This window comes from Vidua chalybeata, chromosome Z (genome assembly GCF_026979565.1).
Source record: "Vidua chalybeata isolate OUT-0048 chromosome Z, bVidCha1 merged haplotype, whole genome shotgun sequence".
Lineage (NCBI taxonomy): Eukaryota > Metazoa > Chordata > Aves > Passeriformes > Viduidae > Vidua > Vidua chalybeata.
In genome coordinates this window covers 2,626,879-2,651,965 of record NC_071570.1, presented here as the reverse complement: position 1 = coordinate 2,651,965, position 25,087 = coordinate 2,626,879, and the positions used below count along the sequence as shown (strand labels likewise).

The 25,087-nt window shown below is 45.2% G+C and overlaps 1 protein-coding gene across 2 annotated transcripts in view; it reads right to left on the bottom strand.

The window, feature by feature from the left end:
- LOXHD1 (lipoxygenase homology PLAT domains 1) overlaps positions 1-24,518 on the bottom strand; it is a 32,268-nt gene extending 7,750 nt beyond the window's left edge. The window contains exons 1-3 of one of the 2 annotated variants that reach the window (XM_053931700.1): positions 24,314-24,518; positions 15,996-16,173; positions 10,496-10,681 (exon numbers count right to left, since the gene is read on the bottom strand). In XM_053931700.1, coding sequence (XP_053787675.1) covers positions 10,496-10,681; positions 15,996-16,173; positions 24,314-24,487 — 538 coding nt within the window. In that variant the 5' untranslated portion in view covers positions 24,488-24,518. Of the gene's footprint in view, positions 1-10,495; positions 10,682-15,995; positions 16,174-19,422; positions 19,479-24,313 lie in introns of those variants that run through there. The other variant, XM_053931701.1, reaches the window with a different exon arrangement.
- Between the last annotated feature and the right edge of the window lie 569 nt (positions 24,519-25,087).

Below are 25,087 nucleotides of genomic sequence, written 5' to 3'. Positions count from 1 at the left end.
CAACAAGTCGCCCTTCTCCTGTGGACTGTGAGCCTCCACACCATGTGCTGGCAGTTCTTTACCAGCCTCACAGCCATTGCTGCTTTGTGCTTTGGCTTCCTGAACCTTCTCCAAGTGAGGAAATTAAACTATGTGCTGTGCAGCACAGACCTCAACCAACACTGCCATTCTGCCCTTAAATTTCAGGGGCACAGAACTGCAAAGTCATTGTGCCTGGAAGGTTCATCTGTAGAACATCTTGCTTAGGGCAAGCTCAGCTAAAGCAGGTTCCTCAGGGTCAGGTGTGGCCAGGTTTTTAATATCTCCAAGGATAAAGATTCCACAACTTCTCTGGGTGGCCTGTGCCAGAGTCTGATTACCCGTGCAGATTAAAAAAAAAAAAAAAAAAAAAGGCTTTCTTCTCTTATTTTAAATGGAATTCACTGTATTTCAGTTTGAGACCATTCATTCTTGTCCTGTCACTGAGCACTGGTGAGAAGAGTTTGGTTCCATCTGCTTTAATTTTGCAGGTTGCCCAGAGAAGCTGTGGCTGCCCCTGGATCCCTGGAAGTGTTCAAGGCCAGGTTGGATGGGGCTTGGAGCAACCTGGGATAGTTGAAGATGTACCTGCTCATGGCAGGGAGTTGGAATATAATTGTCTTTAAGGTCTCTTTCAACCAAAACCATTCTGTGATTCTACAATTCTGTGAAGTTTTCCAGGGCTCCCACTGTGATTTAACTGGAGCAACTTGCTCTTTGGGGCTGTTTTGGAAATTTATTCTACACATGTTGGCAGTGTCAGCTGTTAATCTTTTGGTAGGATCTTTTCCATTTAAGTTCAATGAACATCTCTGCAGGATATCCAGGAGGCTGCTCTGCTTCCATCAAAACTTTAGTGACAACAGTACAGCATGAAAGAAAGAAAACATGCCTTCCTTCTGCAGTGAGAGATGTCAGTGCCTGCAGACCAGGATGGAATAAATTTTTGATCTCAGCCTGGCTGCCAGCAGCAAACAGGATGATGGGGTCAGGATCAGTGCTGAGCAGCAGTACCAGAAAGGGCACAGGGAGAGATGCAGATGCCCTCATCTCTCTTCTCCAGCCTGGTGCCAGCAGCCACACTCACCGAGGAGCTGCAACAAAATCCTGCTCTTTTATCAGAAGCAGAGATGGGACAGACCTGACTTTCCTGCAGATGTTGGAGCTGAGGACAAAGCCAGCTCCTCCCCACAAAGATGCTTTTATCAGCTCTGGGCTATTTAAAGAGCAAGTGCTGAGCTCTGTCAGGGATCAGCGCTGAAAAGCAAATGCCAGCAGGGTGTCCCTTACAGCACAGGGGTACATAAATCAAGGAGCTGGATAGACAGTCTTAGAAAAATGGTACAGCTTCCCCAAAAACATTCTCCTGTCTGCTTTAAATAAAATCATTTCTCTTCCCTCTCACTACAATGTGCCTTCTCTCATTTTCATTCCTGATTGTTAGTGACTTAGATTATGAGACCCGTATTTGGATCCCCTAAATACTTTTCATTTCTAGGAGAAATAGCTCACCCCAGATGAAAGCTGTACTAGATATGTCCATAGCAGCTTATCTCCCCACCCTGTCCGTGGGTCCGTGTCCCATGGTGCCAGGAGTGGTGTCACATTAAGGGTTTCATTGCCACAGCATTAAACACCATTTAAAAGCTGATGTGGAAATGGAAGGGTTGGTTCATGCCTGAAAAATGCATCCTGCTCTACTGGAAAAGGTATTGTTTTTCTTTTGTTTCAGACTGGGACAATATTTATAAAATTCCTCTTTGCATTGGTATGGAAAAGAAAATGAAAAGGCCAGTGATGCACAGAGTCTAAATCTGAGACTTTCCCTCTACTGGGCTGGCTCTGTGTGCTGGGCATCACGTCAGCAGAAGGAGAGCAAATCATGTTTGCAGAACTGCTTTCCAGGTCATGAAATCCTGGTTTCAGGCTATTATCCCATTTACCCCTTGTGTTCCTCTGTGACTTTTGCAACGGGCTCAGAGACTCTACAGCACCTAAGCAATGATAGGAAAGGAAACTCCTACCCCAGAGTCACCAAATCCACAGCCCAAGCTGGTTTACAGAGCAGCATAAACAAAAGAGGAAGAGGAGCAAGAAAGGTGATGTGAATATAGGAGGGTGAATGGACTTTCCCAAATCCTGACCACTGCTCACACAGCCTGGCTACAAGGAGAAACTGAAGGATCTCTGCAGCAATGGCCCATCAGCCTTTCCCCTGTACACTCTCCCTGATTCTGATCCACTCTGAGAGCCAGAGCTGCTCCATCACTCAGCTTTGAGTGATTGCAGAAAAAAAACAGAGCAGACCTGCTTGTGTCATGTTGGCACCTCAAGCAACAGTACCTGGAAAACAAGGGCTCAGGAAAACATCAGCTGCACAAATTTCTGCCCAGAACAAACCAGGACCACTACATTTGCCTCCATTAATGCTTTGGAGAAGAAGGGAAGAAATAACACATATCTGAGTAGTTCCTGCCCAATTATTCACCCCTTGGTCTTTAAAATAATTTGGCAAGCACTGTACCTTTGTGAAAGGTCTCCTACCACCAAAACAAGCGTTCAACATTTGTAACAAAAGGTATTTCACCCCAGGCCTCGTTTTGCTGCCATTGAAATCCCCAGCAACAAACCTGCCGTAATAAAACCCATGGCAGTGCCACATAGGCTCCTTAATGGTCTGCAGCTGGAAGTGACATTTTCAATAGCATGCAAAACATTTCAAATGTAATTAGAGGAAGAGAAGAGCTTTGGGGAAAAAAGAATCACTTTGCTTGCTTGACTGTGTATAATTTAGTGTGATCTAGGGAAATGTATTCTGTTCCCCAAATGTCCTTATCCAAAAGAGCAGTTATTTATCTCATTTATCCTCTTTCATAAAAGGATCCAAGCTGGCCACTGGGGGATTCTGGGCAAGGACCACCTGAAAGGACTTTCTTTCCTTTTCCTCAGGTGATGCTGGAAGTCTCTGCTTTCCTGACATTGGACAGGTTGGATTGTAATCTCCTTGTCACCCGTTTCTGCAGTGATTAGCACAATTGAGCCTGACTGTAGAAGCGTAGATGGAACACAGATAATGACATTACTGCTTCATTTATCTAAAACCCCAGCCTGCAGCACCAGAAGCTTCCTTTGCCTCTCTCAGGATCAGCCACGACTTGGCTGTACTCACCTCTAGAATATTAAGCCTTTCTGGCACCTGCAGGAACATGGGAAGATGGGAGAAAAAACCGGGGTGAAACAAGTGTGGTGGGTTCACTGCTCACCAGGCACCTGGTCCCTGTCCTTGCTTTAGTGAATGTTAACTACTCCTGGCAAATAAAGAGCTGGTGGGATCAAATCTGCTGTCAGAACCACATCCGTGCTTGGTTACACACACGTCCTTGGAAGTCTCCACTTTTTCCAGCCATGTTCATTGACTGTCTTCTCTACCCCTTAACTTTCTGTAGCACATCTCTTCTGGTTTGGTTTGGAAGCAGCTGATATCTTATCAAGGATAATAGTAGTCATTACTGGTGCTTATGTTTCCACAGGAGTAAAAAATCCCTCCTGCTAGGGACACTGACTGCTCAAGGGCCAGTGAAGAATTGCTGCTGCCAAGCCTTTCATAGCCACTAGCCAGCACTTCTCAGCCCCTTAACTGCACTTTTTATTTATTTACTTTAAAAAATTTTCACGTTTTCTGAAACATGAAGTAACGACCGTAGCCATAGGCAGCTAGCTCATCAGCCTTGCATCCTCTGACATTTTTTGTCCCCTGCCTGGTTAGGTGAGCATTCATCCCTAAACCCCACCTCATGAGGCATCACCCAGAAAGTGGTGGGAGTTCTGACAGTGGCTTCAAATCGCTAGAAATGGAGCGTTAATTGTGAGGTGTTAAAATCACAGCATCTAGCTGTGCACCAGTACATATCAAAACACTCTAAGAAGGTGAATAATTTTTATCCCTAATCTACATAATTGAAAATGAGGTACAGGGATGCCATTTACGCAAGGTCATTCAGCAAGCCAGTGGCAGAATAAAAATAGATCCGTTTTGTACATCTCTCCTTTAGGATCATGTTAGCCCACACCACAACATTTTTCATCAGGGCAGACAGGCAATGCAAAAAACCTGTCACAATCTTTGAGAAAGAAGAAGATTAACACTTGGGATAGTTTTAGAAACTAGGTGCCCTGCGCCCCCTCTCCTCTGTTGTCTCTGCAACTTGTTCAGAATTCAGGATTTGACTCAGGTCAAAACCACCCATAAATTACCCTCAGACACACCCCACTCCTCCAGCCCTCACATCTTACAGATGAACTACTCCTGTGCAAAAACACTTAACAATTCAGACTGGAGATGGAAAAATTTATCAGATAATATTCTTGTGATTGAAGGAAATTTTGTATTTTATAGAGGGATACTTGAAGCAAAAGCTTTTGACAAGGATGCAGGATAATTTTTCCCCAAGAGGAGCAAAGGAGGCCTGTAGAAAAGAGAAGCTTTTAGAGAAATGATAATTCTAAGGCTACATCTGTCCTTTTGGGCTCCTTCTGAAAGATTCTGCAATTCACGAGATTGGAAAGGAATGAATGCACAAGGTCAACACCAAAGTCTTTGTGTTCTCTGCGGGTCTGCTATTTTAATTCCTTACATCTTTTTTTCTGCTTCATGTCACTTATGGACTGTGATACCTTGACAGTATCTCTTGGTTAAGCTGTAACACCTGCAGCACTTCTTTCCCAGAATCATGGAATGGTTTGAGATGGATAGGAGATTAAAACTCGTCCCATTCCACCCCTGCCATGGGCAGGGACACCTTCCACTATCTAAGGCTGCTCCAAGCCCTGTCCAACCTGACCTTTGACACTTCCATGGGTGAGGCAGCCACAGTTCCTCTGTGCCAGGGCCTCGTAATCCTCACAGGGGTGAAATCCATATCTTTGTGACAACACTGTTGGGCAAAAAAAAAAACAAACCTGGCATTGAAAAGAGAGGAAGGTGCAAAGCATATGAGAGGGGGCTCTGTGGGTCAGTGCTGCGCTCTCCCAAGGCACTGAGTCCAGATTTGGACAATTTGAGGGACTAATCAGCAATGGCACAGTTGCTGGCATGCTGCAGGTCTGCAGATTGCACCTCCACTTGAGCCCAGCCTGAGTTGCAGACCTCCATGCATGCAGAAGGACGTGCAGGAGTTCTCACTGTCTTCCTCTGTACTGAGCCACCAACAAGACAGAGAGTGTGATGGACTCTCCTCTCCTTGGGCAGTTTTGCACGTCTATTTCTCGTCCTCTCACTTTTTATTTAAAGCAGAAACTCTTCACCAAATCTGCCCTGAGGATCAGCAGAGTTTATGAGGCAACAGTCCAGAGCTGAGAGGGAAGGCTTAGAAAAGCCCTTCTCAGGCCTGATAGCTGAGTAAATCCTTACAAAGGGCTAAAAAAGGACAGTACTTTAGGTTTCTTTAAAAAATAATTTATGGTCTACAAGTGCCCCAAAGGCTTGGAACCATGTCCATGAATTGCAGAAGCAGACCTCTGGAATGGCTGTGTGCTGTGAGTTCAAGGCCTGGGCAGTTGAACATCTTGAGTCAAGACACTGCTCCTGGAAAAGGCAGTTCCTTCGGAGAAAGAAAAGGAAAACCAAGGGTGTATAAACTGTTTTGACTTGAGTTCAAATAAAAGAAGGAATAAGATACCTTCTCTTTTGGAAGAGCCACCCAAAAGGAGTCACTGGGGCAGCCAGGCTATTTAAAACTCTGCTAGACAATGTCAGAGCAGTTGGTGAATTGAGAGAAAGGCCCTGTTAAGGTAAAGAAGAAGTTTGGCTCCATAACCTTGTTATTTACTTTTGTCTTTGCTCCTACAACACAGAAAAGTCTGGTTTATCCATAATTAGATTCTTCCTGGCTCCCCTTGGTTGATGGCAAGTGAGATAATCAAGAATCTGAAATTAATTACTTTGGACAGACTGCTTATCACCTAGGTTCAAATCTACTCAGGCAGATGAAGGATCTAAGTCCAGATTTTCCATACTTCCTTGTTTCATGGAGAAAAAGGCAGAAGCAAGCAAAAAAACCAACCAACCAACCAAACAAAAAAAACAACAACAAACAAATGCACAAAAAAACCACACCACATAACAAAGGAGGAAAACCAGCGTTTTGCTAGGTAAATAGTTCTGTTACTGAGATACTGAGAAGCTTTCAGTCATTCTTCCAGAATGGGGATTTAGTCCTTATAGCAGACTAAGGAAAAAAAAAACAATAAAAAAATGGAGGCCTATATTTAGAAAGCCAGCATTTCTACAGACCTACAGATACTGATCTTGCATAAATGTAGAAGTAAATGAACTGAGATATGAGAAAATACATAGTGCCTATCTGAAATCAGGAGATGAGGAGTCTGGAAGTGATTAAATTTGCTCAGGGAGTCTAAATATATTAGGTTGAACATCAGTATCTCAAAGTAAACAGGGGCAAGATAAAAAGACATGGAGCAAAATTAAAACTAAATTTCATTCACATCACTTTGCTGTTACCAGAATCTCAGTGGTGAACTCTAAACATCTAAAAAAATCAGGGACAAGTTCCTTGAAATTGCAGTTGTGAAGTCTTTAAACTGTCTGTTTTCAAATGAGCAACAACTTCCTCCCTAATCATTTTTACTGAAGTTAGAGAAATTAGATGGGGGCTTCACTCCTCCTTTATGTCTCATACAGAGATGTCGCTCAGCAGTTTTTGTGGGGAAAATGGCATTTAAAAAGCATTAAAGTGGGACCATAAAACTGATGCTCTTTTCCAGAGGATGAAAACATGGTCTTTGCAATTTAAAGACCTCCTCATAGGTTTGCCATGGCAATTACTGTCTCTTCAACTCTGAACACCCCACTGCAGTCAAATTTCAGTGAAAGGATAAACAAAAGTGGGATGAGAACTGGGAGCAAAGCCACTGCACCAAGGGAGAAGGATGCTGAGCTGTGGTGCATGGCACAGTGAACACAATGGACAAGGCATTTAAATGTGTTTTATCCTGAAATACAGGCAGGCAGTTGGCATCTTGAAATGACAAGGAGAAGGAAGCCTTTTGATGATAGGATTTCCTCTAACTAACCCTGATGGGGCATCAAATGTGATGTTGTCATTGGCCCCAAATATCAGAAGGACGTGGAGCTGCTGGAGCCAGCCCAGAGGAGGCCCCGGAGCTGCTGCCAGGGCTGGAGCCCCTCTGCTCTGGAGCCAGCCTGGCAGAGCTGGGGCTGTTCAGCTGCACAAGAGAAGGCTCCAGGGAGAGCTCAGAGCCCCTGCCAGGGCCTCAAGGGGCTCCAGGAGAGCTGCACAGGGACTGGGGACAAGGCATGCAGGGACAGCACACAGGCAATGGCTTCCACTGCCAGAGGGCAGGCACAGGTGGGAGATTGGGAACTGGGAATTGCTGGCTGGGAGGGTGGGCAGGCCCTGGCACAGGGTGCCCAGAGCAGCTGTGGCTGCCCCTGGATCCCTGGGAATGTCCAAGGCCAGGCTGGACAGGGCTTGGAGCAGCCTGGGATAGTGAAAATTGTCCCTGCCCATGGCAGGGGGTGGAATGAAATTATCTTTAAGGTCTCTTCCATCCCAAACCATTCTGTGATTCTGTGATTCTGTGATTCTGTGATTCTGTGATTGAGACTGATAATTTAGAAGATCAGGAAAAGAACACCAAGTGTGCTCCATGTATTCAGGATTTGAGGAGCAATGGGGTAGACCAGTGTGAGGCCAAGCCTTCCACAGGCCGTTTGTAGAGAACCATTTAGTCAAAAAAAGCCAGAAGAGAGGTAAATAAAGAATCATCAACATCTGAAGCCTCAGAGTAGCGGTAAATACAAACACATTTTTATTTAATACCCAAAGTCCCTCACGCATCTGACAAAAAAAATACTTGACCTCTGACCCTACTACTCATTTAAAAGAAATAGAGCCAGGAATCTCTGTGTAGTGCCACAGCCAATTTATATAAATTATATCTAGGGAGCAGGCATATATTCAAAGGATAGATATATCCTGGATCTCAGCAGTAATAAATACTCTACCCACCCAACAAACTGTCATGCTGAGTTGTGTGAAGTTTTAGATAGGAGATGCCTTTCACATGACTAATGCAAGAACAATGTAGACAACATATGTTATGATTTAAACAACAGTTTTCCTTCTTTCTGTGGGGAAAAGCAAGAACATTTTTGCTGAACAAAACCTGAGCATGGTGTTTGTCCAAGGCTTAAATTAACCTTGCTGTCAGACAGGTCTGGTAAGAACTAGTATTTATAAGTGGAAACCTGTGTTATGAGGAAATAAGGAAAGAGAATATGAGGTTGCCATGTGTATTTATATACATATTTCAGGTTCTAGACACCCAGCTTAGTATTTTAGCTGACTTGTGGTGGCTATCTGGGTGCATGTTCTTAGCCCAGAGCAAATTTAAACTAATTGAGCCTATTTACTGCTTAGCCTAAGGCTAAACTCTGTTACCTCCCTTTGCCACCGACCAGCTGCACACAGCCAGCAATTACCAACTTGTGTCAGCAGCATCATCAGTGGCACTGAGAAGCTGAACCGTGATCACTTGTGCAAGAAGGGAAAGGCAGAAAAATCCTCCTGGATTAACAGGATTTGCTTGTCATGCAGCAGGAAACAGACTTGTGGGGCTCACTGCCACAGGATGTGTGGGTGCCAGTGTCTCCTGGAGGGCCTGGGCAAGAACTGGAATGAGAAAATTCCCTGGAAATTATTTAATGGACAAAAATGATATCCAGTTCAGGAAATGCCCTGAGCTATTCATCATGCAAAATGAAGAGGGTTGTGAAAGGATTACACATGCTCGTTCAGGCTGTCCCCTTCCTCAGGCATCCAGTGATGCTGCTGTTGGAAAGAGCTGTTGGGCTCTCAGACCCTCGATTTGAGCCAGTTCCCACACCTTCCTGCATCCCAGTCTGTCCATGTGCCTGAGCCCTAAGGACCAATTCCATCCTGTTAGCACGGCCAGTCACCAGGGAGCCATGATGCCACTTGAGGAAAAAGTTCTTTTAGCACACATTTTAGCTGGTGATAGGTTTGAAAGCAAATCTGCAAGTCCATGCTGATTTCTTGGTGCTATCAGAAGGATGTCTGAACCACTCTTGGAACAACCACAAACCCTGTTTATTGAGCTAAAACTCTCATTCAATAGCCCTTTCCATATCTACATCTAAACTGCAGATCTAAGGAATTAGTGTTTTGGCAAAGTAATCAGGTCAAAGCAGCTCCCTTACTGCATTCAGCACCAGCTATATAACATGATATTATAGAATTTAATCAACAAAATTGTGCTGTGTTATGGGAGTGATAAATATGAGCTCAGAGCTTGCAGTGTCTGGGAATAAGCAATCATGTTAGGTGGATGTATCTCCTGTATTTCACTGCAGACAGAGGCTACCATTAGATGTGTTTTTTCTCCCTCTGAAAGACTTTCCAATGGGAAAGTCTAATCCAGAGATAGCATCTTTTATTACTAGAGCGTGACATGCAGCCTTGCCCATCTGCCACAACTTGGAGTAGTTGAGAGGATGGTGGCCAGGTCACGTCAATACTGGCATGAAACCCGTCCCAGCCATAAACCAGCTGCCTCAGTGCAACCAGCTAATGACCAGGTACTCCCTTTGCCATTCCTCCCCAGATTGTGATAAATATTGCTGCCAAACAGCTTTATTAACAGTGGCTCAGGTGTGAGCCTGTGTGAGCTTCACCTTTGGGCTGCAGCAAGGGCTGGCCACCAGTGAGGAAACCATTGTTAATTCAGTATAATCTCTTTTTCATAAAGATAGGATGGGATGTCACCACAGCAATGTTAGTGATGCACTTGTTACAAGATACCACTTGGTGCCTGAATGACAGCACAAATGACTGTGACAGTCGTACTGAGCTCTGCTCTGCTCTTTGTGACACCAGTCAGGGTGTCCAGCAGCAGGGAAGTGTCAGAACCTCTCACAGCAGCACGCTGCATGCTCACTGGCTGATGCAATGATCTTAATAAAGCCAGGCACAGATCTTTATTTCTTTCTTCCAAGGCTCGCTGTGTTACGCCAGGCTGCATTTCCCCGCGTGTCAGTGTCAGGCTGAGAACATTAAACTGCTCTGGGGGTGGCATGCTGGCCTGTGTGAGAGGTATGGATGGAGTCAATGTGTTGGGACAACAGCCTGGGTGGCTTTGCTCTGGGGGAGGCATCGCTGCTGCTGCAGAGGTGTCTGCAAGCCCAGACTGAAGCTGGGGACCTGCTGCAGCAGATGCTGCACCAGCAGCCAGGGAGAGGGTCGCCTGCATGAAGGGGGTGTGTCTAGACAGGGAAGCTAGGACACAGGGTCTGGGTAAAATCCAGGTAATTTTCCCAGCCTGAAGCAGAGCTGGGGACTCTGCCTGCCCTGTGCCTGTGTGTTTCCTCAAGTGAAAACATCCCAAACTCTCCCACCACCCCTGTCGCTGCCCTGACCTTTGTTGTCATGCCAGATCCGCACTTTGCAGAGGTCTCCCAGGCTCAGCATTTCAGAGAAGCTGAATTCATCCATCTGGTTCCTCTCAAACTTGTTAGACTTGTTGGACTCCTTCAGAGGCAGGGTGCCACTGTCCCCATACTCCCCAAACAGGATCAAGGACACGTTGGCATCGGTGCCTGCTCCTGGAGGGAGAGAGCAGAGAAAAATGCCACGGGTTACCCTGCCACCTTGGGCTGACTCCCAACCCCTCCCAAGCTGCATGGGGAGGCAGCAAAGGCAGGCTGGAAGAGGCTGCAGGGGTGCTTATGTTTCTCTGGGCACCGCCAGGACATTTCAGTGGATTTGTGCAGGATCCTGCAGGGAGGACAACCAGCTCTTCCAGTTCATCCCACAAATACAGCTGGATACTTTGCCCTGGCACTTGAGGTTTGGTGACTGTGGTGATGGCAGTGCTCATAGGAAGCAGAAATTTCTGTTCCTGATGGAGGGCTGTCCATCACAACGCTCTGCAGGGGATGTCAGGGTAGTTACTCCCATTATTCCAAGGTAGCTTGGGAAGTAAAGTGACTTACCCAGCAGCAATCTACTAAGGAGTGTTAAATAACATACTTTATAACTTCTCTAGCCACAAAGTGGTGTCCTGGGCTTCCCACTAAAGCACAGTCCCTTTTCAACACTCAGTCATTCCCTCCTGCAGTCCCACAACCTTTTCCAAGCAATTGTGGCACTCAGGATCCTTCACTTGGGTCTGTCTCCTCCTGCTCTCGCTGTGTTTGATGGTACAGAGATTTCAGAGCTACGTCCAGATCATCAACCAAGCCACTGCGGCATCTCATGGCCCACTTCACTACAGATCTTTCTTCTATATTGCTGTTTCTCAAAATATTGTCCATGCAGCAATTAATGGGAAAAGTCCCAGTTTCTCACACAACAGTTTGCCCTACCAAATTCCACATTTTTTTTGTGTATATGCTAGGAAATTAAAAAACTTCCAAAATGATCTTTATTACCTGATATTGAGCATCATTTGTCCTCTACTGCCCATATTTTGCGAAAGAAAACAGCCGTGCTGTTCTCCTAGCTTTTGGGGAGTTCAAGACCAAACCACCTGCAGTGACCTTACATTTTAGCTGCAAGTGTTACATTTTCACCTTGCACTATTTATGGTTCGACCAAAATGATTGCGTTTTAATTTTGACGCTGCAATATAGAAGCAGATTCACGAAGAGAAATAAGATTACGCGTGGGCAGACAGTCATTGCTGTATCAGAACTAAGGCCCTTAAATTTTGGAAAAGGAGAACGAGACCATCAAGCTCAAATCCGCCTTACAAAGAAACTCGGGATCTGCCGCCCTCATTTGGATAGCCCAGCTTTGAAAGTCTAGCCTCCTGCCAGGCCCTTTCTTACACAAGAGTATCACAAATCCACTTTGAGCCACAGAGACAGTGTTTCCCACAGCTCCATTCAAACACAATGCAGAGACAAAGTTAGGGGGACTGTAAACTTCTGGAGAAAGGTCCCACTTCCACAGGATTGTTACTTGAATACAGAAGTTAGGAAGAAATCATGACTGTTCTTATGGAAGGACTTGAAAAAAAAAAATTGGTAGAAGAAAAAGAGGAGAGAAGTGGTCATACAGAGGAAAAGTAAAGCAACACGTCTCCATGCAAGAAGCTGCCCATGTTAAATTTGGGCTAATTTTCAACAGTTCCCTGGGAAGGGTTTAAGTAGGAAGAGAAAGCATCAGGGATCCACGCAGTTCACCTGGCAGTACTTTTTATGACCCCAAAGCTTGCTGAGGTGAGGAACAAAGCAAACTGAAGTCCCTTTCCTTGCAAGGAGCAGGCTCCTAATTAATGCCAGGTCTCAAAAAGCACAGAACCAACTGTTTCTTAGCAAAACTGTCCCTGCAGGAAGAAGCTTACGAAGGTCTCATGCTGTGACATTTCCCTCACAAGCAATTAGCAGGAGATGGGAAAGTAAAAACCAGAAATGCTAAATCAATGTACATTTCACTTATTTGGGTCACTGATATTTTTGTTGTTGTTGTTGCCAGTTCTAGGAAACCATCAGGTGCATTTAGGAACTGTAAAAGACTTGACAAATGAAGAGATGAAGGTACTGTGGTTGCAGCAGCCTTAACTGGTGATGAGTGCAATAGCTCATGGATTGATTCTGGGATCTGCAGAACTGAGCTGAACTTCATCATCAACACCCTAAACAATATCAGAGTGTTTCCTCAGCAGATTTCCAGCTAAGGGCAGATTTGTGTGAGTGACTGACATGCTGAAGGCCAGAATTCCAACCCAGACGGACCTCGAGAAACTCGAGGACTGGGCAAGCAGAAATCCTGTGGAATTCAGCAAGGAGAAATGCAAACTCCTCTGTCTAGGTTGGAATAAACTTTGCACATGCTGGGAGGCTGAAGATGTCCCAGAGTTTACAGCAGTTCCCTTCACATTCTGATTGGATCCAAGCTAGCAGGAAGTTTCCAGAGCTCAGTGCAAAACACCAGTTTGAATTCCTGTGTCAAGACACTGAGAAGAGCTCAGAGGGTGGCTACTAAGATGGCCAAGAGCTGGGACACACCACTGTGAGGAGAAGCCCGGAGAGGAGTTGGGGCAGGAGCACAAGGGCCCCATGTGCAGGGACAGGGGTCATGATGACAGGGCCACGTACTGTGCCACAGCATACCCCAAAAAGCCAAAGCCACAAGTTGCTGGGGAGGTTCAGGCTGGGAATGAGGAAGAAACAAGTCTCTTAGGAATATGGTGCAGGTCTGGGCGCAGATGCCTTGGGGAGGTGGTGGCATCACCATTCCTGGAGTTGTCCAGTGTTTGTCTGGGCACTCTTAGCTGGCTTGACCTGGTGCTGGCAGCACTCCTTTGAGCAGGAGAATGGGTGAAGCAACCTCTAGAGGACCCTTTCAACAGGAATCTCTAGGATTATATGATTCCTGCTGAGCAGATGCTTCATTTTCAAACGAACTCTGGGCTTGAGTCACAGCCTTCTGAGGCCAAAGAATGTCTGTCTTTTTACATTAAAAAAGACCTATATAAGGCACCATGAGCTGACATCAACTGTCCTAAATTATGTAATTTGTAGGTTGGAACTGAGTTGACAACATCCTAATTAATCTTATAACAGCAGAGATAAGAACCTTCTGCTTCATTAATGCTTGGAAAATGAGAAAGCAGTATTTATTCACTCTCCATCTTTATTGCATTAGCATGTATATGATGCTTGCATAGAGAAAGTAAAAATTAACCAGCCAAAGGACATTTTTGTGCCTCAGAAAGAGCCATCAGGTGGTCTGCCTCTATTGCATCTATGTCTATGGGTCCTGCCTTGATGAAAATCAGATTGTGCTTTACATCTGATATCAAGGCCTTGGTTTTAACCAAAGATTACCCATCTGACTTGGGAAGTGTATGCCCTAACAACCTCCTCTTTTCTGTGTGTAGTCTGAGAGTCATCTGAAGTACTGCTGGTGGTGGAAAAGAGGTGATTTGAGCTTTGCAGGAGCAGAGCTGTTCCCTGTTGCAAACTCTGTAGGTCAGATTTTCACTGGAGCAGGGTGACTTTGCGAAAGACAAACTGTAACTTAAAGGTTTCCTTGAGGAAAATGTAAAACAATGCTGTTATTAAACATGTGTGTGTGGTGGAGAGGAAATAGCTTATGCTTTCTAGTTTGCTGCAGAATCTTCTTTGTGGGATTAATTTTCCCTAACTTTAGCCATCTAACCTAATTTAATAATGAAATCTCTGTCTGAATCTGATGAAGAAAAACTCAAAAGGCAGAGACCCTCAGGAGAGTTATCCAGACCTCTGATGAAGACTTCTTTCCCAGATGAATTGACCACGGACAGTTTAGACTAGAAGGAACTAAAACAAGAAATATATTATTTTTCAGAGAGTGGCAAATAGGTGAGATTATTTTGTCTGGGTTTTTTCTTTTTTCCTTTTTTCTTTTTGGTGATTCTTATAAGCTGGAAAGTTGAAAGCCATTGCAAAGAAAAACTTTATACCTAGGAATAAACAGATTTGATTCCAGCCCTTGTGCAGTATTGCTGCTCCTTGACAATGTCAGTGTGACAGGAGATGATATAACATGTTTAAACACCACCAAGGATAAAATGTCTTTCTTCCTGAATTGGTCCAACCAGGAGTAATTGTGGAATACATAATGATCAAAAGGGGGAGATGGTTCATGACTTGCACCTGCTTTAGATAAGCTGGATGAAGTTCAGCATCATGTCAGTGAGCTGTGTGATCTAATCACAAACAGGCTCTCTGAAACCTCTCTGTAATCTGCTCTTTCCTACTGGTGGTTGCTGTTCATAATGAAATAAAATGTTTCTTCATTAATACCCGTCATCCTTCATTCAATGGGAAGGGCAGATCTGTCTGCTGCTGCTGTCATTTTCCCTTCTCCTCTCATTTCTATGTCCATCACCTTTGTGAGTTAGCTCACAGAAAGATTTACCATTACATTAGATGGATGGCCAGATACATAAACAAATCTTCCTCTCTCTCTGTCTCTCTTTTGTTTTTTGTATTTCACTACCTGGCAGAGAAGATCGATAAGATGTGGTGAGGTGGCACAAAGATGCTCTGCCAGAGAAATTTGATATTCTCAGATCAAACCTTAGAAGCTGCATAAATTACTGCTGATAAAACCAGGAGGAAGGAAAAAAAAAAAAAGAAGAAAGTAACAAAGGAATAAAGAAAAGATATTTTGAGGTCAGCAGTTGGTTATGTGAACTGGTGTGACAGAATCTCACTTGAGGAAGACACCTTTGGAACAAGGTGTCTTCAATACAATGCTTGGCTTGCCCCATCTTGGCACTATTCACTTTACATGTGGCAGCAGATTTCATCCAGCAGCCTGACAAAATTTCCCATGAAAAGAGGCAGTGATCCCAGGAAATTACATTGAAACCCCATTTCTTGGCTCTTGAAGCTCTTTCTGTATACCCTGTTCCACTTCTTCTATCTGTTCTGCATTTAGAAATGTTGTTTTTTTTTTTTTTTTTGTTTTTTTTTTTTTCACAGTCTGAGATAAATGGTCTCAAACCACTTTGAGAAGGTGGGTGAATTATTGCTGTCTGCTTTAGGTAAGACAGACTGTGCTGACTGAAAACCTGAAGCACACCAGCCCTGACCCTACATGGATGGACCTGACCAAAAAAGAAAAATGTGGCTCCTGACCTCTGCATCTTGGTCTGGCAATAGTTTCTGTTAGGGTGTCTTCAGAGGAATCAAAGAGCAGTCAGACCTGGGCCTTGTGTCTAAATATGTTATTCCCAGAGCTCAGATGAGAATGAGTCTCTTAGACACTGCCATGGCAAACAGCCAGCCAAAATGCTTGTATTCCAGCTAAACTATGTTTTTTCAAATGTAAGTTCAAATGAAGCAGATGGAATTTTTTTCCACTGTGAAAAAAAACAAACTTTATACTAGAAAATTAATAAAATATCCAGTGAGGACCAACCTCCAATGTCACTGGTTTTAACCTGAAGAGTGTATGTGGTGTCCTCCATCATCTGCTCGTCGTTTATGACAGCTGGCATCTCACACACCAGGCTTCCCGTGGCATTTTTCAGCTTGGACAGCCAATCCCCATAGGTAAATGTGGCCACTTCCTGGTTAGTAAGGTTCTTCAGGGTGATCTGTGAAGAGCCAAAAACGTGCCATTTGAATGAGGGCAAATGTTAAACTTATAAAGTACATGATATGGTAGGACATGGGGAGAGCTTGGCCATAGCTCCAAAGCTCGCCCCGAATTCTTCTGGGATAAATTGAGTTCTCTCCTATGGACAGTATTTGTTGTGGTGGTTTGTCCTGAGAAATGGTCTTCACAGTATTATAATGCCTTTTCAACCATGTGGCAAAGCAAAGGGAGAAATTTGCTCCTGTGCCCTAAGTTATGGACAAAGCTCATCTCTAAGAGGGTCAGACCTCTCCTGTGAGCCAGCATGGAATTCACTCCAAAGACTTCTCTGGGAATAACAGAGTTATTAAAAACTTCACTACCTCTCCTCGAAGCACTCGGCATCTTTCCTTTGCCTGTCTCCTTTGCGTGAACAAGCAGAATTCATTGTAGAGAGACACAAGCCCAAACAAGTTAAAACAAGGCACAAGATAAAATTAAGCCAGCAAAAACTTAATATTTCACACACTTCTCCCTCTGGGAAAAGGTGACAGAACAAACAGTATGCAACAGATATTAGTCACACTATCTAACGTGTTGTGGAAGCAGCTCAGATGCTGTGGTGATAAGAACAGAATGGGAATGAATTCAGAGCAGCTCAACAAGTTATTCCAACAAATGCCTAATAAAATACCCACCTTTATGTCTCTTGTGTGTGGGCTTGGTGGAGCATCAGTCAAGTGGGAGAAAAGCATTACACCTGCCTAGAGCAAAAACCTAGCAATAAGTTCTCAGTAAACTGGGGGAGCTGAAGGGAAGGCAGGAGGCCGTGCTGTAAATTGCCATTTGTGTCACCATCCAACAGAAACAGAGGCTGCCCCTGTGTGTAGCGGTGCATCAGAAAACACTGCCTCTGCAAAGGCCATGGAAACATGAGCCCAGACGTGTCAGAGAAGCGTGGCATAGTGTCAGGGAGGAGCGAGCCAGGAGTGGTGGGAAATGTCACATTAGAAAAGGATGCCTGGATGTCGATAGCTCCACTGCTCCAAGCATGGCTGCGTGCCATGCAAAGAGCCCAGCTGACCTGCGAAAATCTTCAAGGCTGTAGATTCCCCCAGACACTCTGACTCCTCATCCCAGGGTGCACCACTCTCGTTGGGAAGATTTTATTCTTTGTCTCTGATCAGGGTTTTCCTCGGTGTAACTCATGTCCATTGCCTCGAGACTTTTTGCTGTCCACCTCTGGGAAGAGTGTGGATCAATGGTTGCTGTAACCTCCTTTCAAGCAGCAGAAGACTGTAACTAGATTCCCCCCCCTCAGCCTTTTCTTGTCATGGCTTAAAAACTCTATTTTCCTCAGCCTTTCCTAGTGTGCCACGTGCTTCTTGTAGCCCCGTGACCACCTCAGTGCCCTTCCACTCCATGGTCATATATCAGCCTAAGGAAAAAAAAAACTTCAGTAAAACTTATCTTGAGATAAAACGTGCTCAAATTCTGTCTTCAAGTTTCAGGTCTCCCAGTCCATGGCCTTCCATTGACCCCAACCAAGCCTTGCTGGAGTCTTCAGCAATTCAAAAGAAGAATACTGCTCCAGGTTATAAAAAAGTTGTTTTAAAAAGGGCAGTAGCTGCACTGAAGATGAGCAGTAAGCCATGCTGCTTGTGCATTGAATGGTTCTGTGGGTAGGACACTCATCTGGGGTTTTCAATCTGCCTGATGCTAAAGAGGGATCTGTAACACCGCACCTTCACCCCCCTGTCCCAGGGGGACAGGACGTTTTTGGCTGTAGAAGATGTCCCACTTTTCTAAAAAGCTGCTTATTCATAGCCAGTGACACTATTACTTTGTGGTCAAAAAAACCTGTTCTGTGAGTCAAGAGATATTGAATCAGACCCTTGCTTTGAACCAGGCAGAAATCAGATCTCCCCCACCCCAGCTGGTGGCCTTTCTGCTGGGGCACAGAAGTGTCCTCTCTCAAGGATGTGTGAACAATGCCTGCGTCCTCTTAGGAGTCCAACCCTGAAAGTTTTCTTTGCAAAATTGAATTGTGACTAATGTCAGGTTGACTGAAAATCTATTTTCCCTATTTATGAGAATCTATGGTTTATTTTCCCCCCACCCCAGGGCATAAACTCCATGCTGGAAGACGTTCAGCCAGCAGTACCTCTGCCCTGCTTGGGAATGACAGTGACACTGTTAGTAGCACAATGTCCTGAGCAAAGCTTGCAGGGAATTGCCAGAGAAGCAGTGGGGATAGAAGCAGATTAGAGTTGTCAGCTGGAGAACACTCACAGACACAGAAGTCAGGCCTCTCACAAATACCCAGCCCCTGCTGAGCACTCCAGATGCTGTCTGAAAAAAAAAATGTCTGGCTACTAAAGCTGCTGGAGCAAAATGCCAGCTTTTTCCATCCTCAGCCCCTCACCCAGGATGTGTGATTGCATCTGTGTACATCCTACTGTAAGCTGTAAGGACAGAAACAGAGAACTGCCCTGGTATCTCATTCTGGGCTGGTGCTACAGGAGGAGCAGACAGGGGAAAGAGATTCATATTATGAGCGGTTTTTGCCCAAGGGATATCAGCTCAGAAATCCAACTCTATCCTGGGCTGATCCCCCAGCGTGGGCAGCAGGGCAGGGGGGATTCTGCCCCTGTGCCCCTGTGCTCAGCTGAGAGCCCACCTGCAGAGCTGCCCCAGCCCTGGCTCCAACAGCACAAGGCCGTGGAGCTGCTGGAGCCAGCCCAGAGGAGGCCCCGGAGCTGCTGCCAGGGCTGGAGCCCCTCTGCTCTGGAGCCAGCCTGGCAGAGCTGGGGCTGTTCAGCTGCACAAGAGAAGGCTCCAGGGAGAGCTCAGAGCCCCTGCCAGGGCCTCAAGGGGCTCCAGGAGAGCTGCACAGGGACTGGGGACAAGGCATGCAGGGACAGCACACAGGCAATGGCTTCCACTGCCAGAGGGCAGGCACAGCTGGGAGATTGGGAACTGGGAATTGCTGGCTGGGAGGGTGGGCAGGCCCTGGCCCAGGGTGCCCAGAGCAGCTGTGGCTGCCCCTGCATCCCTGGAAGTGTCCCAGGCCAGGCTGGACAGGGCTTGGAGTAACCTGGGCTAGTGGAAGGTGTCCCTGCTGATGGCAGGGGATGGAATGAGATGATCTTTAAATGTAATTTCCAACCCAAACTGTGATTCTGCGGTCACAGCAAGGGACGCAGAAGCAGCAGCAGTGGCAGGCTGACCTCTGGGTCCCCATGTGGGTGCATTGCCTCTCACTTACCCAGCATGGACCCCTAGATGCTGGCACATCATGTGGTCAGTGGTGGGACCTGGGCATCCCCAGGGAAGCCCCACATCCCACCTAACCTGGGGGCAGGTAAGGAGCTTGTTCAGGCATCGCCCCCTCTCTCAGGTCTCATGACTACAGAGTGGGCCTGAACAGTTTGTTGGAAGGAGTGAAAGCTGAATGTAGCCTTTTCCAGTGACTAAAACAGCAGAAAATTAATCCAATCCTGCAAGGAGATGTTTGTGGGTGTTCCACACACAGAGGATGATGCAGGATTTTGGTTTAAATCATGAGGGTCAAGCAAGTAATCTCAGCAAGCTGAGCTGAGACTATATTTAATTTCTGCCTGCTCCTCTCAGTAAAACTAGCTGCTGCTTGACAATGAGACCACTACTTTGCATTGCACCTAAGCTATTTTTTAGGATACCTAGAACTTGCTGTGGGCATCCAGTGTGATTTCCAGCTCAAACTTCTTGCTAATTATGCAGGGAGCTTAACTGGGCTGTAGAACACCAATAAGCCATGAAAAGAAAGTGGCAGAAGCGTGTATGAATAACACACTGATAATTTGCTTTGTAGCTGAGCAAATACAGTAGTTGACAGGAACATTAAACCAACAATTTGAAATTAATTGCACACTGTCTCCTGCAATGGAAAAGTTTGACACGTCCGATTATTTGATTTACCCCTACCCAGTCTTTTTCCAGATGTCATGTAAAACATGCTCCACAACGTCTCCCACTCTGCTGATATCAAAATACACAGCTCCTGGAATTCACCTTTAAAGGCTCAAACACAGGACTTCATGCTTCTGTTGCATGTCATTATTCTTCACTTAAACCTAGGAACTTCTGACTGTAAAACAAAAAGACTTCTCTCTTTTGCAAAGAATAAAAGTCAGCTTCAGCTATGTAATTCTCAATTCTCAATAATAACTCTCAAATTCTCTTAATCTTCTTTATACAAAGGAGAAAGGACTGAATAAAGACCAAGTCCCACATGCAGGATTATTTGTGACGTTTGAATGCAATGCAATTAGTGCTTCATTAAGGCAGCTTCTTATCTGTCTGGCTTTGACAGCACAAAGTAACATTAAAATTCTGAGGGAAGCAACTCTGCAGAATTCAACAGTCTCATAATTCCTGCTATTTCACTGAGCTTTCATCCCTACTTGTTTCTAGCTTTTCAACTTCAAAGCTAAGACAGTGGGCAGCAGGTGAAATCATCACAGGGACTGAGAAAGCAGCTATCCCAGGAAGAGGTTTCCAAAGAATGCATTTAGATAAATTTCCTAGTTAGAGTGAAAATTCTTTAATGCTAAGGGTGGGCAGGCCCTGGCGCAGGGTGCCCAGAGCAGCTGTGGCTGCCCCTGGATCCCTGGAAGTGTCCAAGGCCAGTTTGGATGGGCTTGGAACAGCCTGGGCTAGTGGAAGGTGTCCCTGCCCATGGCAGGGGGTTGGAATGGGATGAACTTTGTTGTCCCCTCCAACCCAAACCATTCTGTGATTCTGTTATTTTGTTCCCTGTTTTTTTCAGAAACACAGAGCAGTGTCATGGCAGCTTGATGTGGAAGAACATGAGATTCAGCACTAGATCAGTGGAAAAGGTCCCCACTCTGTGTCCCTCCAGCAGTGGTGTGATCAGAAAGCATTGCTCAGCTTTAGAGAACATTCACAGTGCCTGCTTGGGCATAGTAATGATCAATAATGTTCATTTTGTTGCAAAACATCACTAATAGAATTTTGTTCCCTGTAGTGGTTTAGGTACTAGCATTTAAAACATATTGCTATTTGTGGTAGCAAGTTTGAATTTTCAGCACCAGGTTCATTACTTCGCTGAGATTCTGAATGAAATTTTAGTGTATTTTATGAAGACAGGAAAAAAATATGACTACTTGCCTGCTAGTAAATTGAATCTTTTGGCTGTGTACAGAATCATTGATAATTCATGCATTTTAATTGGTATTTATGCATTTCTATATCTGGTGAACTAAAAGCAGTATAAATTATGGCTAGCAACAGTTTACCAAAAGACCAAAGGGAATTAAAAAGATCATTTATTGTTAGTTTAATAGAACAAGAAAACTGAGAATATCATGTAGATAAATGGAGCAACAAATGGTTAATTACGGGGTTGATGGCTTAATCTAGCTTCTCATTTCACTGTGCTAGTTAGCACTAACTGTGAACCATCTGTCTGAGAGTTTAGCACTACCCCCACAAGTATTTCATTATGCAGTCTTAATATGCACTTTTGACAGAAATGGAAATGGGCTCCGATCAGTTTTCATGTCACACCAGGCTACGTAAGTTTTTAAGGCTGGAATACAAATCAGAGAACAAAAATCCTTCCTCCCCTCTTCCAGAATGCTTCTGTAGGCCACCCTCTGCCTGGGAATGCAAATGCTGTGTTTACCTTTGCAGGGAAGGTGGGAAAGAAAACCAATAAATAGAGTTATCTACGTAACACTGGAGTTAAAAAATCCTCTGTGATCTGTTTATCTAAGAAAAACAGAAACTATTGGCATCATTTCCATAAGCTTCTAAAACCACAGAATTTTTAAAGAATAGTTTGGGTTGGAAGCAACCTTAAGGACCTTCCAGTTCAACCTCCTGCCATGGGCAGGACACCTTCCACTATCCCAGGTTGCTCCAAGCCCCATCCAGCCTGACCTTGGACACTTTCAGGGATCCAGGGGCAGCCACAGCTGCTCTGGGAAACCTGTGCCAGGGCCTGCCCACCCTCACAGCCAAGAATTTCTTTCTAATGTCTAATTTAAATCCGTCCTCTTTTAGTGTAAAACCCTTGCCCCTCGTTCTGTCCCTATCTGCCCATGTAAAAAATTGCTGCACCTCACTTTTATAAGCCCTCTTTTAAGTCTGTTCTCAAGACCTGTTCTTGTTGTCTGGTCCACCTGTGACTTCTGTAGAGCTGGAAGGTGGCTGTAAAGCCTACTGGATAGGTCCAAATGAGAATCTTCCCTGCCCACTTCCCTGGAAAATCTTTGATTTTGGTAGGACAGTCCAGCAGGCTGAGGGTTTGGAATGCCTGGATGGAGAAGGCAACAGGAAGGTGGGGAGGCACAACTAAAGATGCAGCCATACCTTGCCTTTGTGCTGCTGCTGATACATGACTGCAAGACCTGGAATGTCTCTGGATGAATAAGCTTTATTTGATTTCATTTTATATATGATTTATAAAACTCAGGGGAAAGCACGTGAGAAGTTACAAAGGGAGTTTGACCAAGACATCTGAATCAAATCAGACAACAGGTTGAGTTATTCCTTAGGCACAGAGAGAAAAACTGTGCATCTGTGTCATCAGTTCTAAAGATATGTGCTGGAGGTCTGATCCTTAGAGGAACTGCAGAAGCATCAGCATAAAGTCATAGAATGTTAAGCATTGGAAGGGACTTTAAAACTCATCCAGTCCCAACCCCTGCCCTGGGCAGGGACACCTTCCACTATCCCAGGGTGCTCCAAGCCCAGTCCAACTTGGCCTTGAGCAATTCTAGGGATAGGGCAGCCACAATGTCCCTGGGCAACCTGTCCCAGTATTTCACCACCCTTACGGTAAATAATTTATTTCTAATGTCCAGCCTGAATTCCTCCTCTTTCAGTTCCTCTCCTTCCCCAGCTGCTGAGAAAAAAAATTTGGAAGTGGAAATGTTGAAGTAAAAATGGTACAGTAGCACAGAAATTCTTCTGAAAGTGAAGCAAAGTCCATAACTTCACTGAAAACTGCTGGCTATGTAGGATCAATGTTTAGAAACACATTAACTCTGTGAAAAAGACTGCTGTAAATTAGTAAAAAAGAGGATAAAGGACCCAATTAAAAAATCATACACTGTTCTCTCTGACCGTGGTTATGCTACTAGGTCTTAAACTGTTCTCATGCAAAGGTCAAGATACAGAAACCCAGCAGGGTGTCGACTCCAGGAAAAGCATGGTAAAGGAAAATGGCAGAGATGTGTTTCTCCATTAATGACATCTGATGGTCTGCAATCAGCACATCGTTCCCCCTCTATCTTAGAAACATAACTACAGGGACCCACAACAAGCAGACTACTTTTGTCTGCCCAGAGGTGATCCTTACAAGGAGCTGATGGTTTGACAGCAAAGATAAAGGCAAGCACTGTTCATTTGTGCAAGGTAGGACATCAGGGGAAAGTACCATCAATTTGCATGCTCCATTCAAAATGCAAGATAGAAATGACACCTTACTTGTATGGACAAGAAAAGAAATAAATGTGCCTGCTAGAGGAGAAGGAAAGAGGAGAGATGGGATGATCCAGCAGAATGGATGGATTATTTGGGAATGTCCCACCCAGCCCAGGGTGTCTCTGTCTGGCAGGCAAACATCCACCCTCCCAAGGATTCAGATTCCCACGTGGCAGAGATCTGCAGGGCCTGAGGGTACAAGCCAGGCACCAGAAAATATTGCAGGTTACACCTGCAACCAAGGCACATGCAGAGGAGAGTGAGATCTAACAGTGGAATCTGTGGTGAAACCATCGAACCCAACATTTATTTCCAACATTTATGTTGAAAAAGATGTCCAATATGATCTCGTCCACCCGTTTACCCAGCACCACAGTGGTCATTGTAAAACCACAGTCCACAAACGTGCCACACCCACAAGCCTTTTGAACACTTCCAGACATCATGATTCCACCACAAAAAAAAGCTCTAAAACACAGCTATTCCCTCTGCTCTCTTCTTTCTTGACTGAGTTCCTGCCGAGAAAAACCGTGAGAATAAAAACAGGAAAAAAATGTAGAAAATTAATGAAAACAAGTCCCTCAGTGCCTTTGTCCTCTTTGCCAGGGGCTGAGAGGCTCCAGGACATGCAGGTTGTGAGAGACCCGTGATGCCAAGAGCGTTACCCTTTCCATGAACCAGTGCGGGCGCGTCCCCTTCCCGTCCGTCCGGATCCTCATCTTCCTGAGGGGTGCGATGTCGGCAATCTCCATAATGAAACTGTCCTCCTGGCCCCGCTCAAACCTGCAGGGATTGGAAGACCAAGGAGGTTTTCCTGCTGCTTTACAGCCTCTCCACATCTCCGTCCCGTGCCGCAGCCCTGGCCGTGCCAACAGCCTCAAATCAAAAGTTTATGAGTGTTCTTCATTGGACTTGAGCTTTTCTGTGCTGCAATCACCAGCTACTGTGCCACTGGCAAGACACCTCGGTGCAGATTTGACAGGGATTCCTCCTTCCCTGGAAAACACAGCCCACCTGGAGCTGCTCCAGGCAGCCTGTAGCATACATTACTGTTCTGTTTGTAACCAGAACAATAGCGGCTCACAGTCAGGCTTCTGAACATCGCCTCCCTCCTGGCAGCTGCCCACTTCCCTGTCCTTGGCCAGTTCCAGCTAGAAGGCAAAATAATTTTGCCTCATCTCCTTCCCCTGGGGCGCAGCACAAAACTCTGTGTTTTGTGGAGAGAGGCAGTTGCTGCAGCTCAGCTAAATGCGGCACCGGGATTGAAGCCCAATGCCCAAGTTTAGTAAGCACAGGCAAATTGTGTTAGAATGGAGACAAAGCCAACCTGATGAAATTGGGGGATTTGGATTTGCAAACTGTCTCTGCCTCTGGTAAGAACCTGGGTGGGTTTGTGTAAGCTTGCATGAAAGACCTTCCCCGGTGCGTGGCTGCTGTGT